Genomic DNA, 16,526 nt, shown 5'->3' on the forward strand with positions numbered 1-16,526 from the left:
CAGGAAAAGGCATCGGATCCCCTGGAGCTGGAGTTACAGGTGGTTGTGAGCCATCTGATGGGGTGCTGGGACCTGAACTCATGTTTTCTGCAAGAACAGAAGGAACTAAAGACTACACACCGGCTCCCCCTAGGTTCAGTCCCCAACAACACGTAAGCGGGGTGTGGTATGTCTATAATCTCAGCACTGATTGAGTGGAGAGACTGAGGCAGGAGCATCAGAAATTCAAAGACATCTTCAATTAGTGTTCAAGCCCAATATGGGCCACACGAGTCCCTGTCTAAAATAAAAAAAAAAATTCCCAAAACCTAAAGTATGAGTTTTAGTGTCCATAAACAAACAAATTTGGTGCAACTGAGTCACCATCAGTGTTTACTGGCAAAGGGTGGCTTTCCTGACTCACAGGCGGGTCTAGGTAGCTGTCCCGGGGGCCAGACTTGGTCCTCGAAGCTTAACACCTTTACTCTCTGTTCCTTCCGTTCAATGAATCAGCCCAGTTCGTGGAGCCCTTTCCCCCCGGCCACTCACAGGGCTCCTCACTGGCCTGTCTCAGCTCCCCCTTCCCACGGTTCACCCAAAGGATGTTCTGTGGCTTCCCTGCGGCTTCTTACAGAATAACAATGACAAAACCCGTACATGACCTGAGTACCTAGTGCCGAGTACAGTACCTGAGACACATCTACCTCAGCTCTTTCAGAAGCTCAGTCTAGCCTAGTTCCACCCTGGCTCTGCAGATGTGGAAACTGGGTTTCTTGCCCGAGGTCATGGTTAGGATACAGTGCAGCAAGCTAAAACTCATCATGCCTTTTTTGGGTTATCTGGGGTTCAACTCCAGAGGCTTAACACAAAATCCATTTTCACAGCCACCCCTGCTGAGGACACCTGGAAATACCATTTCAAGGCCACTGTCTGTCTACACCAGCTGGAAAAGTGACCAGGCCAGGGCTGGCACCCCCTGGCCTTCCTCCAGAGGCAGGCATAATAAGTCTGTGCAGAAGCAATAGTTTGGCCATACTTCCTGTGACTGGTGCTCTCTAGAGTCACTGAAATGCCATCTGGGGGCCCTGCTCACAATTGCTATGGCTTCTTAGATGCCCATGTGTGTCCTGTGGCCTTGATTCCTGCCCAGTCCATAGCTTCTGACTGTGGACTGAAAGGATCTGGCACAAGCTGTCCCCAAGAGGCCAAAAAAGCCCACCGAAGGTGAATCCTGTGCTTAGAATTACATTAGCTTGGCCACAGCAAGAAAACCCAGGCCAGCATGGGGAAGCAATGCACGCTGCATCCTCCTGCCTCCCCTGGAGTCCTGCCAGCCAGGTAGCCAAGTCTGGAAGGGGTGGAAGGCATTCTGAATTCACAGTCTTACCCTGGGCCCAGCCTTAGCCTATAGCCCTACAGAGGCATTCATAAATGTCACACTCACCAGCTCCTGAGAAGGAGCTTTTCTGGCTGGGCCTTCCCCTCTCTGCCTGTGGCTAGAGCCAAGCAGAAAAAAAAAAAAAAAAAAAACCTAAAGGTCACAGCCACCTCCCCGCTCAGAGCCACAAGCTACAATGTTCAAGTACAGACACCAGACACCATCACAATCCTGTGACTCAGGCTGGAACCCCATTGAGTGAGCACCAAGGACCTCAGCTTGCCTGACACCTCCTACATTATTTCTGGGCCTGGGCCTGTTACACGGAGCTGGGACTGGCAGAAGCATGGCTCCTGCAGGCTTTGGCACTAAGGGTGTCTCTCTGTGTCGGGCCATCTGGGCATGTGTGAGTGAGAGTGGAAGAGTGTTTGTGTTCCAGGCCACATCCGTCAGCTGTGCCACCTCGGGACAGTTACTTAAGAGTGTCTGGGCCATGTGTCCCAAGACTGTCAAGCTGGGGGCAATAATGACGCAGCAGACTGTGTCACAGACAGGCTGGAAGAATCTGTAAGACTTCAGCACAGTGCTGGCCTGAGTTCAGTTCCCGACAAATGCTGGTGACTAAACACGAGGCCATGTGCATGAGCAGGGGCAGCGTGGATGAATTCACGTGCTGGTTTTCTAAATAACCCTACTTTTCCCAGCCCTCAGAGTAGGGGCTGAGTCGCTCATTGCTGGTCCTGCCTGATGGCCTCACCGTAGCACATGAGGACACCACCCACTGGGCTCCCAAGAGGGCCCCGAGGCAGGCGGCTCACAGGGTACAGGGCTGGGCAAAGGGCAGCATCTAGGTTCTCCAACTCCTGGTGACTAATACTGGAGAGCAAGCCCTGCTGGGAGAGGTCTGTTTGAGACAGCGTTTGATGTGTCTGCCAATCCACTTGCTCAGAGGTTTGAGCCCCAGAACATACCACAGCCCTAACTCTTAACCCTTCAAGAGTGGCAGTAGCTTTTAAGCCTACGTTTCTTAATCTATATAATGAGGTGCCCTACTCTTGGGGACCGGTAAGGAGTCGGGTACAGTGCGGGGAAAGAGCCTGGCTATGCCCAGCCAGGGAAGAGCCGGCCTGTTTCTTCCCAGTGGAATGCGGCTAGACATCAGCTGGCTCTGAGGGAGCATTTAAACTCCTGGTCTTCCAGCCTCTACCTGTGCCGGCTATGGGGATTAGAGGTATGCAGCACCATTCCATGCTGCTTGTATGATGACCCAGCACCCTAGAAGAGGAACTGGAGGAGGAGGGGAAGGAGGAGGAAAGGAGGAGGAGGATGACCACAGAGGGATACTCACCACCTTGGCTTCTCTTTGTAGGCAGGAGGGCTTCTCTACAAAGAAGAGAGAGGAACAAGTCAGGAGCAGGGCTTCTTCAGCACATCTGTCCTAACGGACACAGCATGGCTAGGGTGGCACCGGTGGAGTGGACCCAGCCCAGGGAGTAGCTGCCTGCCAGGTAAGGCCCACAGAGAAGCCCATCTTATTCTTAGCCACTACCCTCTGCGACCCTCTCTGCAGTACCCCAGCCCAGCCTGTGCGGTAGCCTTGCCTCAGCCACACTCCACTCAGGAAATGCAGCCCAGCTCACAGAATCCTAGAGACCCCAGGCTTCCTCTACAGGAATCCTGAACTTCAGTCCCCTGGGATAGCCTCGACACTGCCTTCCAGTGGCCAGGTTAGAGGATGTACCTTCTGCCCCAGGCTCTAAGCTCCTAGGGAACAAGGGACTACAGTCTCCAGATCCATTTGAGTCTATGATAGCGTAGTGCTCTGTACTAGACACACCCCCTACCCGAGGCACCCAGAAAAGCAGTGAGGGGGAGCGGGGAGGCTGGAAACAAGGATGGAGCAAAACCTTACTTTTCTTCTGCACCAGGATGAGGCAGTTCACCAGCCCTAACACCAGCAGACCCAGAGCTGTCACCCCAACGATCAGACCTAGGAAGAAGGCAGGGTACTCAGAAATGAAGGTGCCAGGTGGCTGGAGCTGGGGCTGGAAATCAAGTCCAGCCTGAGGTCTTCAAATTCAGGGCTGAACCAAAGATAAACATCTGTAAACCACGTGCAGCCAGAGGGCCACAGTCTGGGGCCTCCAGCTTGGTGCTATCCTAACCCCAGGAAGTAATGGGTTCATCAGAACCAGCAACCAGAACCTATGTTCACATTCATCCAACCCAGGGATTCCCTGTGACAACATCAGGCCTTTGGAGACCCAGCTCCTTCACATCTGTATGTGCTATGAAGGACAGAGCCCAGGCTCCAAGGATCGCCCACAGGGAACTGTCAAAAAGCAAAAATGGAGCAGAGAAGGAGGGAGAGAAAGTGTCTGTAGCCCAGGTTGGCCTTGAACTTGCAATTCTCCTATCTCAGCCTCCCCAGTAGCTCAGACTGTGCACGTGCAAGCCTGGATGCTGGAGACAGAGACTTACCGATTGGAAGAGAGATACCACCCGTGGTGCTTGGTTCACTTTTGACAAAGACAGAGACGGTGCTTGGAGTTTGGCTGGGCTCTGGCTCTGGCTCCAGCGGGTGGGATCTTGTGGGCTCTGGCTGAGACACATAGACTGCTTCTGGGACGGTGCTCAGAGCTGGGGACTCGGGTGCACAGACTGCATCCACGCTTGCACTTCCGGGAATGGCGAGGATGCTACATCTGAAGGAGGAAGGGTTCAGTCAGGAGGCCACAGAGGACAGTGAGCTTACTCCAGGGAGCCAGGCGGAGGACAAGGATGTCAACAGCTAATCAGTGGCCATGAGCCAGTCACCCCAGCCAGCCTTGCCTCCATGTTCCTGTCATGTCAGAATCCAGCCCCAGAGACAATGGGTGACAAGCTGTCCTATAACCTGGGCCCCAGTCACCCAGGGGTCACCCTCCCTGGTCTTTCAGAACCCAGGCAATCAACACTCACGTGCGGTGGGGCCTGCACACATCTGTGGATGATGTGGTGTCAGAGAACGTCCCTGGGTCACAGGCCCTGCACACCACGTTTTCATTTGCAGATCCTTGAAGAGAAAATCCAGAGCTTGTCAACAACATGAATACTTCATGTAACCCGGTGGGGAGTGTCCTAGCACTGGGGCCGCAAGAGAGGCCTGTTTGCAACTCTCTCCCTTAACATATATACACGTGTAGCCATGTCTGTACACACACACATGCAATAAACACGTATACACATGCATGTACACCCATGCCCATACACGTACATGGGCCTGCTTTCCGGGGTTACCTTCCTACCTCATCTGATTTCCTACCACCTTAGGGCTTATTATGACTCATGTCTGGATCTATGTCAGACCCTAATGTGCAGCACCTAACAGATGCATCTGACAGCCACTGGGAAGGTTCCTCGGTGAGGCTGAGAGGTCAACACCTGTGACGTCTCGGGGATGCTTGTGTGGGAAAGGAAGAGGGGTCCTTACTTGTACTGGCCACTCCAAAGCCAGGGCCGCACTTGCTCAGGCTCATGCACTGTCGACAGCTGTCAGCATTTATTTGCAAGGCACAGTACATGTCAGCTTTGCAGGCGCACACTCGGTTCTGCTGTTTAGTACAGGCACGGATCTTCACCTGGTCTGGAGGAGGGAAGGACAGACAGCCAGGGTCATTTCTGCCTCCACTCACCTGCTCTGCCTTCCCTGACAGAGCTGGTCATTCACTCAGCATAGGCCCAAAGGATCCTGTCCACATCGTCCCCTGGGCTGTTGTCTGGACCCCAGCGCCACCACACTGTGAACATACACAGTCTGCCTCCCTATGTTCTACATCCTCAACTCTGACATAGAGATGGCCCCTTCCCTCCACCCACCTCAGAGATCCAATGAAGGTGTGGTGGGATCAAGAAGGAAAATGCCATCTGTAAGTGGCCAGGCAAGGTGTTACACACATGTAATCCCAACACCGGGGAAGCTAAGGCAAGAGGATGATTGTAAATTTAAAGTTAGCCTGGGCCTAGTAGAACATTCTAGGCCAACTTAGACAACTTAGCAAAAACCCATCTCCAAAAAACACAAAAACAGCCGGGTGGTGGTGGCACACGCCTCTAATCCCAGCACTTGGGAGGCAGAGGCAGGTGGATCTCTGTGAGTTCGAGGCCAGCCTGGTTTACAGAGCTAGCTCAGTTCCAGGACAGCCAAGGCTACACAGAGAAATGCTGTCTTGAAAAAACAAAAACAAACAACAACAATAAAACAAAAACAAACAAACAAAAAAACGAATTGAAAGCTGCTTCTGGGGGCTCAGGCCTGTAATCCCAGGAAGCTGAAGCAGGCAGTTCGTAAGTTCAAAGCCAGCCTGGGCCATTGAGCAAGCTCTTGTCTCAAAAGTAAAGGGCTCTGAAAGGATGTAGCCTAGTGATAGAGCACCACAAAACCCTATGTTCAATTCCTAAAACCTGCAAATAAAATTGAAGCTAGAGGCTGGAAAGATGGCTTGCCAACTAAGAACACTGTCTAACGAAGATCTGTAACTCATTCCAGAAGATCTGATGCCCTGTTTTGGCTTTCATGGGTACTACTACATGCAGCAAAAATACCCATACACACAATAAAAATAAACAATCTTTTAAAAAAAATTTTAAAAGGTCTGGGGATTGGTGTAACTCAGTTAAAAAGCACTTGTATTACCTGCATGGCACCCCAGGTTCCAACCACATAAATGTATACATGTGTTAAAGAGCAGGCCCCAGACACTCAGCTCCCGGAAGATGAAAACAACTGGCCCAGGGTAACTCTCTCCACCTTCCTAGGCTGGAGGGCTAGTGACCAGGGAAGATGTTAGGACCATCCCGCTCCGGCCACTCACCGTCGTCACAGCGAGAACCACAGCTCAGACACGTGGGGAGCCTGTTCCAGAGCTTGGTGTACGTGCCGTCCTCACAGTCGGAGCACACCGTGTCTGAGGTTTTGGTGCAGAAGTGCTTCACATGCTGGCCTGAGAAAACAAGGACCAAGGGTCTCAGTGGAAGACAGGCCTCCAGCAAGACCTTAGATTCCAGGGTTCTGAACCCAGCCAGGAAGCTCCTTTGATGAAGCATCAAGCGCCTCCACGGGTCATCATACATCTGTTGGGCTCTAGCCATCTCCACCTCTGAACATAGATTCCTCTCTGCTCTCTCCAGGTAGCTGAAACACCACACTAGAAAAACCTACTGTCAGTCAGTAACACTTCGGAAAGAATCAGTTTGCCAACTCCTGTCTTCTTGATTGTTGGTTAAAATTCTCTATCCTGGTGTATGAACCATAGGGAAAAGGTGGCAACAAGGATGTCGGACCTGGCAGCCTGTCAGAGCCAAGGGCACGGGATCCCTAAAAGTCTGGAGGATGGGAGAACACCAGGGCAAACCTTTAAGGTGTTTTTTTTTTTTTTTTCTTCTGAAGCCAGTTCCTCTCCCTTATTCCTTTTCTGCCAAATTCACTGCCATTCTAAGCTCATAACTTCTTAAAGACTCTCTACTAGTCAACAGAAAAGCCACTGTCCCCTGGGGGCTCTCAAGGTGACTGTGGAGGGCGACATGTACACAAGCTCCTTTGTTCCTACTCACTGGGTCTCAAGCAAATGGCACAGAGCCTCCAGTAAATAAAAATCTGAATTCTTCATGGTGACTCTGCTCATCTTAATCAAATGTTTATTATTAGTAGTATTAGTAGTATTAGTAGTATTATTAGTGTGTGTGTGTGTGTGTGTGTGTGTGTGTGTGTGTAAAACCTGTTTTCTACTTTTACCATCAGTTCAGTGTGTGTGTGTGTGTGTGTGTGTGTGTGTGTGTGTGTGTGTGTGTGTGTGTGTGTGTTTTCTACTTCCACCATTGGTTCAGGGCATCGAACTCAGGTCATCAGGCTTGCACAACCAGTGCCTTTACACACTGAGCCGTCTCACCAGCCCTCACCTCGTCACCCCTGTCTCCCATCACACTCTCTTTTCACTCTGGACCACACACAGCAACCTCCAGGTCCCTTGAGCTCACTAAACAGGCTCCTACTTTGGGGCTTTCCACTCACTTCCTTGCATCTCCTGTATGCTTGTGTGGCTTGCTCTTGTCCCTTTTGCAGGGCTCAGAGAGACCTTCCTGGACCACTCAGTGTCATCCGGAGCACATAACCTTGTCTGTCTGTCTGTCTCCATCAGCCAGTGCAGCCTTCTCTCCATCAGAGCACCTCCTGGCAGGCAGCACCACATTATCTCTTAGGTAATCTGTCTGTCCTCCATTAGAAAGCAGACATGGGCTGGAGAGGTGGCTCAGCAGTTAAGAACACTGGCTGCTCTTCCAGGACCTGGGTTCAATTCCCAGCACCCACATAACTAACAACCATCCCTACTGCCAGTTCGAAGGTTCTAACACCCTCTTCTGACCTCCAAGGGGCACTGTGTGAATGTGGTGCACAAAAGTACATGCAGGCAAAACACCCATATGTATAAAATACAAATAAATCTTACTTAAAAAAAAAAGTAGCCTTTATGAGAATGAGGATCAGGAATATCTTCCCGACATTCTGCTATGATCCCAGCAGACTGAACACACAGTAGGTGCATTATGGATACTACTCAAGTGAATGTATACACTTGACTGGCTACTCAGCACTGAAGGCTAGCTACTCAGTCCTCCCCATTGGGGTGAGGGCTCAGATCTACCATCTATGAAATGGGTTCACATTCATTCACTTGATAATTAGGTACAAGACACCTATATGGGCCAGTTATGTGCTGGGAATTCCACAGGGACCAAGCTACAGTCTTTACTCCAGAGGAGCACACAGCAAGGCTAAGAGAAGAACCAGACCATCATTGCAGAATGGAGCAGCCTTCTTGGTCATGGAGACAGGGTCTAAAAATGTAAGTATATGTTAACCGAGAGGAAGTATTGAGAAGTGTGCTGAGCAGAGGGGACAGCATATGCAAAAGCCCAGGGCAAGATGATTAACTGGCCCTAGAATGGATGTCCCTAGGAGCAGCCCAGTAAGAATTTAAGGCCCTCTTCCCCATTCCTGGACAGGCATTCCCTCCATGACATCACCGTCCAAACACCCAGCATCTGCCTCTCACCGGGAGGACATGCAGCACAGCACATCTGAACATTGTTGTTGTAGTATTCCTTTGGGTCCCGGCACGAGACTCCAGGTTCTGGCATGTAGGGTGTCAAGGTAACCTGGAAGAGAGCAAGTGAGGCAGTCATCAGCACAGTGACTCTGGGCTCCAGGACACCCGTCATCAGGTCTCATGGATGGGTTCTTGCTTTGGAGGAGGAGGAAGGTTGGAGAAACTAGCGTCCTGGCCTTTTCCCTTCTTGGCCTCCCTCTTCAGCAGGGCACACTTGTGTCTGCAGATGGAGGTGCTGGGCCAGGAGTGGGTTACTTTAGGCCTTCCCTCTTGCTGGGTGAGTCCCAGGAGGGTTCAGAGAAGACGCAGTTTTTGAAGACAGTGGCTTTGGTCACTGAAAAAAGGTCCTCCACACAAAGCTGCTCTCTTTCTAGAATGCCTGCCTGCCTGTCCCTGTGTCCTTCTGGCTGAAGTTTGCCTCCTCCCAGAAGCACCCCCTGACTCCCCTAGACCCAACATAGGCTCTTCCTCCTCTGGGCTCTCTCTACATAGATAGGTCCCTTCTGACATTCATGTCATTGTTCTGACAGGGCACGTGTCTCCTTTTACGTACACCCATGCATATGCGTGCAGGTGTACATATACATGCTCACATGCTGACACCTATGATGCAAAGAGGCAGTGACCTGTCACCTCTAGACCCAAGCTTCTGACACAGGCCATGGCAAAGCTGCCTCAGGAAGTTAAAACAGGATGGGAACAAGCCTGTGTGCTTCCTCACACAGGCGTTGCAGTCCTATGGGCTGGGAAGGTTTGGACCACTGGGGGGTCCCGGGTCTACTCAGACTCCCACTGCCAGGAGGATGCTCTCAGCATTGGCTGACAAGTTTCCAACTGAGAGGCAATACCTTGACCTCAAACCAAGATCAACGCCCATACCTCTTGGCTGGCAACCATGTGGCCCTGTTGCCACATCCTGCTTCCCCACCCTCTTGCCCGAGAGCCTTCTCCTGTCACAAGAAGCCATGCCTCAGGCTCTGCTTCCAGACTGCACCTGAGATGGATGTATTATTGCCGTTCTCCAACAACCAGCCAAGATGGACGGTGACGGTTGTATAGAAAGGAAGCAGGAGTCTAAAGAGGGCTCGTCACCCACCTAAGGACTCAGAGCCAGTGACAGATTTGAGCCTGGGTCCTGTCTGTCTCTCTTGCCTATGCTTTCAATGGCTGTGCCAAGTACCTCCAACCAGAGAGCAGCAAAGTCAGGAATGGTGGGGGGGAGGAGAACAAGAGACGGCCCAGTAGTTAAAAGCACTTGCTACTCTTGGAGAGGACCTGGGTTCGGTTCCAGCACCCACATGGCTGCTCACAACTGCCTGCCACTCCAGTTCCAAGGGATCTGACTCTACCTCTAAGTTCTGCTGGCTCCTGCATGCATGTGGTGCACATACATACACTCAGGCACACTCACATTTTTTAATTTTTTTAATAAATAATTGTGAAAGACAGACAGACGGGGAGGAGAGAAAAGGAAAACAGCACCCACATGGCACAGAACCAGCAGTGAGAAACACAGGGCTCTCCCTCAGATCTCCAAGTGGCCCTGGGAAATGTGCAGTAGCAGCAGCAGCAGCAACTGTCATCACTGTGCCTGTCCCAGTACCCTGGAGACCAGCCCGAGCTCCGGCTTTCCTTCCGAAAGATGGGATGGCAATCTGAGCCTGCGGGGACAAGCCTGAGTTAGCCAGTCCAGCAAGGATGTGAGCTCATGAGCAAACCCGGGAGTGGACCCACAAGCACAAAGAGGCTGTGCACACACACCCAAAGTCCTTGAAGTTCCTGCTGACGTCACCTGAAAATGACCAGGGGCTGGTTCTAGGTCAAAGTTGAGGGCTGGCTTATACTTTTTATTGTACCAACAGCTTCCATCATGGTCAATAGGAGCTCAATGAACGTTTATTGAACCAGTAACCGTGACAAGTCCCCTGACTTCTCAGATAAAGGTAGAGAGTTAGAAAGTCATGGTTTCATTTTCTTATTCTACTGCTTATCAGCTGTATGATCACAGGCAAGTGTCTCTACCTCTCTGGACTTCGGTTCCTGACTGAACTCCACGGGAGCAAGAGAGATACACAAAATATCTAACAGCTATCACAGCAAAGGCACTGACCAGCTCCCTTGAACAGCAGCTGTAAACAAGTCAATCAGAGAAGGTGCTGCCTATAATACTGGGCTCATCTGGTGTGTATCCAGTCGATACACACCAGATGAGCCCGGTGTATCGCCTTTAATCCCATCACTTGGGAGGCAGAGGCAGGCGAATCTCTGTGAGTTCAAGGCCAGCCTGGTCTACAAGGCAAGTTCCAGGAAAGGCGCAAAGCTACACAAAGAAACACTGTCTAGAAAAAACAAAAAACAAACAAACAAACAAACAAAAAAAGGAAATGTCTCACAGGCTTGCCTACAGCCTTATCTACCAAGTGCTGGGATTAAAGGCGTGCGCCACCGCCACGCTCTTGCTATGGCTCTAATAGCTCTGACCCCCGGGCAACTTTATTTATTAACATACAATTAAAACCATATTTCAGCTCAGTAAAATACCACCATACAAATTCCCAGAATCTGTGGGTGGTGGCTCTGCCCTCTGCCTTCCCTCCCCACCTCCAGCACTGTCTGGGGAGCATCACTATCCTGCCCAATGACATGGTCTCAGCAGCAAGTAACATGTGAGCTACTCCCTCAGTGTTCTTCCCTGTTCAGCCACCAAGCCACTCAGTGATACCGGCTGGAAGCCACCAGGGGCCATGACTCAAGGGACTAGAGTTCCCTGATGTGGACAGTCGTTGGCTCTTCTGGTCCTGCCCCTGTGCCCTACCTATTCATGCTCCCTCTGACCAAAGTCCACACATGCCTTCAAAGTGCATCCCCTCTTGTTTTCATGCTCACCCAGTAGCCCCAGAGCCAGACAGAAAAGGGAGATCAGCAGTACTACGCTGAACAGGGGAGTGATTCCAATGTCATTTCCTGGAGGAGAGGGCTTCACTCTCCGCACTAAAGCCAAGAAGCCTGAGCAGAAATGCACCTGCCGTCTTGGCCTGTCCCTGAGTCCACCAACAGAGCCATCTGCTCCAGGGAGGTCATGCAGGCAGCTGGGTGAGGGAAGTCTCAGAGCCAGCCGTGCTGGGTACGAAGTCTGAAAAAGCCACTGCAGCTCCTTCTGGATAGGGGCACACGCATCCAAGTACACGCACGCACATGTACGCCCACTATCCTGGCACCTCCCCCTTCCATTTCACGACAAAAGGATCCACTGGGGTTGAGCACCCGCTATGAGGGCGTTCCACATTGCCTGTGTCCAGGCAAAGGGTGTCAGTGGTGCTGGTTGTCCCCTCCACGCCCATGGGGGTGTCTCTGGGCTAGGGACTCATACTGCTCAAAAAGAGAAGAGGAAAAACAAGAAAGAACTCCCCAGGCATCAGAGAATCCTCTGCTGCCCTCATGCTGTCTGATTTCTCACCCCACGGACAAAGCAAGATAAGCTGGGGGAAGGGAGTGAGGATGGACGCACACAGCGGACCTGGGGAAGCCCTGAACCCCAGAAATCACAGCGCCATGGCTGCTTTTACACCTATCATTCCACAGAATGCTAACTGACACAGAGGGCCTGAGTGTCCCCCACAAAACTCCCGGACTAGCCTTCCTGGAGAAACTGTCCCATTAATTAAGTACCTTCTCCCTTCACCCCACCCTCTCCACTTCCTCAAACAGCAGCCTCCCTCCCCACAAACCCGGGCTGTATGTGGCCTGGATCTCATGGGAACCCTATCCCTGCCAGCCCAGAGTTTATCCCCTCAAGTATCCTGGGTGGTGGTAACCAGGGGAGCCCCTAACTCATCTGGGGCCTGGGCAGCTTCTAATGGCCCAGAGAAACACTGCTTGGCTAGGGGACAACTTCCTGCCAGACCCAGAGGGCCTGATGGGAAAGGGCCTTGCCTCAGCCAAATTGGACTGTCTCACTGATCCGCCCATGAACAAGGGCTCCTGGTAGCCAGCTGGACGCCATGGCCTGCTGCTCCTGCCTTCCAGGGCCCCCCTTGTCCCCAGCTTCACTGTGAAGAAGCTCCCTGGTACCCTTCTCCTCAGCTATATGAGACCCCAGTCCCAGCAGCTAGCAAAGGGGCCCAGCCCTCCTTCAACAAGTCTGAGGCCTGTTTATTCTCCTGGACAGAGAAAAAAACAAAAAACAAAACCACAACCTCGTCAGGGCTAAACAATGAGGAACAGAAAGCCCCTACACAGCGCAGAACGAAAGGTCACTCCAGCAGGGGGAGGTCCCCAGAGCTCCAAAACACAGCCCCAGGCGCTGGGCCTCAGGGCCACGGCAGGGACCATGCACACTGGGATGGGGTGAGAGGGGGGTGGACAAGTCCTGAGGTTCACAGGGCTGGGGGGGGACTCCAACCTTCTGCTTTGAACTGGAGAGACGCAGATTCGCCCCCACCCGCAGTCGTGGGGATCTGACACCGAGAAATGAGGAAATGAACTCTTGGTGCGTCAGCGTGTTGACTTGAGCCGGTCGTTCAAAAGACAAAACCCCAAACAGGGAGTGGGGAGGTGGCCCGTGTCTTTACTCCCAGCACTCAGGAGGCAGAGGCAGGAGGATCTCTGTGAGTTCAAGGCCAGCCTGGTTTACAGAGTAAGATCCAGGACAGTCAGGCTACATAGAGAGATTCTGCCCAAAAAAAAGGCAAGTGCCCCCCGCTCAGGTCAGAACTGGAAATGGATGGTAAGGATTAAGCACCCACTGAATAGATATGAATTAGCCACCTACTGTGCCTGGTAGACAGAGACTGCAAAAAGGATAAATGGATGGAGGTGGATAAAGAAATGGATAGATGGAGAAATGGATGGATGAAAAATGGAGGGAAGAAGAGATGGAGATGGAAGGAAGGAAGGAAGGAAGGAAGGAAGGAAGGAAGGAAGGAAGGAAGGAAGGAAGGACGAAAAGAGATGAATTCAAGAGTAAATAGGTGGATGGGTGGACAGATGGATGAATAGATGTGTGGGTAGATGGATAGATGGACAGACTGAGAGATAAACGGATGATAGATGGCAAGACCCCTGGGCATGGATCTACCACCGAGGCAGGAATGGGAGAGGATGGAGAAGGTGACATGGAAGAGCTTCCAGCTTGTGGTAAAGAGTATGCACCCACCTGCACCACCCTTTGTATGAGCTAGAAGGACTGGTAAGGCTTAGATCCAGAATAAGTACCCACTGTGTGAGGTGCCAGTCTGGGCACACTCACATGAATTTCCACATTTTTCTCTTTGAACCAAACATTGAGGTCAGTAAAAGTCTTTGGTGGCTTGAATGAGAACGGCTCCCTAAATTCATATGTTTGAATGCTTGGTCCCTAGTTAGTGGAACTGTTCTGGGAAGGATTTGGAGGTGTGGCTTTGTAGAAGGAAGCGTAACATGGTGGGGGCAGGGGGGCTTCAAAAGCCCATGTCAAGAGGTTCTCTCTCTCTCTCTCTCTCTCTCTCTCTCTCTCTCTCTCTCTCTCTCTCTCTCTCTTTCTCTCTCTCTCTCTCCTTCTCTCTCTCTCTCTCTCTCTCTCTCTCTCTCTCTCTCTCTCTCTCTCTCTCTCTCTCTCTCTCTCTCTCCCTCATGCTTATGAATCAAAATAAGCTCTCAGCTACTGCTCTGGTGCCATGCCTGCCTGCCTGTCATGCTCCCCTCCATGGACTTACCCCTTGAAATTGTAAGCCAGCCCCCAGTTAAATGCTTTCTTTTATAAATCACCTTAGTCATGGTGTCTCTTCACAGCAATCAAAAAGCAACTAAGACAAAGCCCATTTCACAGTGCAGAAACGGAGGATCCAGGAGGTTCAACACGGGTGAGAACTGAGAGCTCATTATAGCTACATCCTACACCTGCACGGCTCAGACCGTTTTATAGCCTGTGGTGTGTGTGTGTGTGTGTGTGTGTGTGTGTGTGTGTGTGTGTGTGTGTATACACACGCGTACACGCGCATGTCTGTTTGGGTATGTGCAGGAGCACATGCATGTGGCTATACAGGGAGGGTGAACATGAATCGGTACCTCTCCATGTATGTGCAGGTACACATGTATGTGTGGGTGCACATGTAGCTGTACTCTGTGTGCATACGGGAGTGCATATATGGGGGTGCATGTGTGTATGCGTGTGTGTGTGTGCATGTGTGTGTGTGTATGTGTATGCCAGAGGGCAACCTGTGTGGTCTCTCCTCAGTGCACTGTCCATCTTAGTGTCATGCAAGGTTTCTCTTCGGCCTGGGGCACACGAATTTGGCTAGGTTGGCCACTCAGTGAACCCAGAGATCCACCTAGCTCCACCGCCCCAGCACTGGGATTCCACACATGTGCTACTCTGATATTTTCACATGGGTTCTAGAGATCAAACTCAGGTCCTCATAGTCGTGCAGCAAGCACCTCACAGCCTGTGGTCTTGTCTTGCTTCACAGGGTGGTAAACAATTCAATGATGTTTCCAGACACAAGAGCCACCACATCCCAGGGTAAACGAGACAGCTGTTGGGGACATTTATCTGCCCAAGGACCCCACACACACAGCCGGAAGCTATCTTCAAGTGCTGGAGAGACCACATCATTTGCATGGCGGGGTGGGGGTGGGCATTTCAGTCTTGACCTTGGAGGTTTACAGGAGCCCCGTGGACTATGAGGGTACAGCCACATCAAGCCAGGCTGTCACAGCGACGCAAGGCCTAGGCGGCCAGGCCTGTCAACCCTCATGGAAACAAAGAGCACTGTCGTCAGGTAGGACCAACCACATCACAGGTGGGTAGCCCAGGGGTGACACATCCCTCCTCCAAGCTGCCGCCTGTGATGAGCTTCAGAAGTGAGCTGCAGCAGACAGGAAACCCATGTTGGGATCCGGTTCTTAGGGCCAGGCTTCAAGCTGCATGCCAAGGTCTCTGCCTCCAAGTAGAGCTCAGTTTGGTGACAGAGAATGGCCCATTCTCTCCATTATCACCTCCTTGAGGCCCTTGGTACAGCTTTCTCCATCTCCTGCTGGCTCTCCTCCACACCTGGGCAACTCTCGTCAGCTAGTCTCCTCACTGTTGGTCCCCAGCATATGCCCCTTTGCAGACAGACCTAAGCCACCTTCCTACTTCCAAGACTGGCCCTCCGTAAAAGTATTCAGCAGTTCCTGCTGCCCTCAGGCTGGAACAAAACTCTCTCCAGCTCACCTGTCACCTGCGGCCCTCAGTTCACCCGTCACCTGATACAGATACAGAGCATCTGACTCCCACATCCCTTCCATACCCTGACCCATTGATACCTCTGGCCACATATTCTGCAGAGCAGACCCCTCAGATTCTTCAGACTCACCCCCACCAACATCTTATTCTCATGTAAACCTCTGAACCCCAGATGAGAGTCAGATCCTTCCAAGAGGTTCCTGTGCCAACCTGGGACTATTTCTATATTCCCCAGGTTAGACCATATTTAGGTTAATTCTTTGTTTTCTCTTGTGTCACCCCTGACACCCTACTGTGATTTCGCCTTGAGCCAGGACCTGGTTGGACTCCCCTTCTCTTATTCTCCCACCTTGATTTTGGCATCCACGAAATAAGAACAGAACCATGCGGACCATACCAAGTGTTGTGATTCACTGAGCCAGTGAAGAGCTGGGTGCTGCGCGTGGCTGGGGCAGGTGTCTAATAGACGCAGCGCTTATCAACAAAAGCAAAAGATTTAACTTCTGATTCACTGAGCTGAGTTTGGCTCACATGAGAACTGGCCAAGGAATGGACAAGGTAGTGTCCCTAGAAACTGAAGGGTGGTATTCAGATCATGGTCCATGTAGTGGCCTCAACCAACCACCATCACATCTGGGTGGTAGCCAAAGTATGATTCTGCATCCCTAAGGATGGAAGCTGGGCTTTGGCTGGGGAGAGCAGTAGGCCCATGAGCAAGCCTGGCCCTCTCACGTCTGCTAGCAAGAGCAGTGGCCTGCCACCCTGCTGGCTGCGTATGGAAGGGCTCCATGCATCCGATGCATCAGACCCATGCCTGACT

The 16,526-nt window shown here is 51.7% G+C and overlaps 1 protein-coding gene across 1 annotated transcript in view; it reads right to left on the bottom strand.

The window, feature by feature from the left end:
* Tnfrsf1b (TNF receptor superfamily member 1B) overlaps positions 1-16,526 on the bottom strand; it is a 34,351-nt gene that overhangs the window by 8,353 nt on the left and 9,472 nt on the right. Inside the window, exons 2-8 of the mRNA XM_006989045.4 lie at positions 8,449-8,551; positions 6,211-6,339; positions 4,830-4,982; positions 4,319-4,412; positions 3,839-4,062; positions 3,270-3,347; positions 2,706-2,740 (exon numbers count right to left, since the gene is read on the bottom strand). Coding sequence (XP_006989107.2) covers positions 2,706-2,740; positions 3,270-3,347; positions 3,839-4,062; positions 4,319-4,412; positions 4,830-4,982; positions 6,211-6,339; positions 8,449-8,551 — 816 coding nt within the window. The remainder of the gene's footprint in view (positions 1-2,705; positions 2,741-3,269; positions 3,348-3,838; positions 4,063-4,318; positions 4,413-4,829; positions 4,983-6,210; positions 6,340-8,448; positions 8,552-16,526) is intronic.

Source organism: Peromyscus maniculatus, chromosome 2 (genome assembly GCF_049852395.1).
Source record: "Peromyscus maniculatus bairdii isolate BWxNUB_F1_BW_parent chromosome 2, HU_Pman_BW_mat_3.1, whole genome shotgun sequence".
Classification (NCBI taxonomy): Eukaryota; Metazoa; Chordata; class Mammalia; order Rodentia; family Cricetidae; genus Peromyscus; species Peromyscus maniculatus.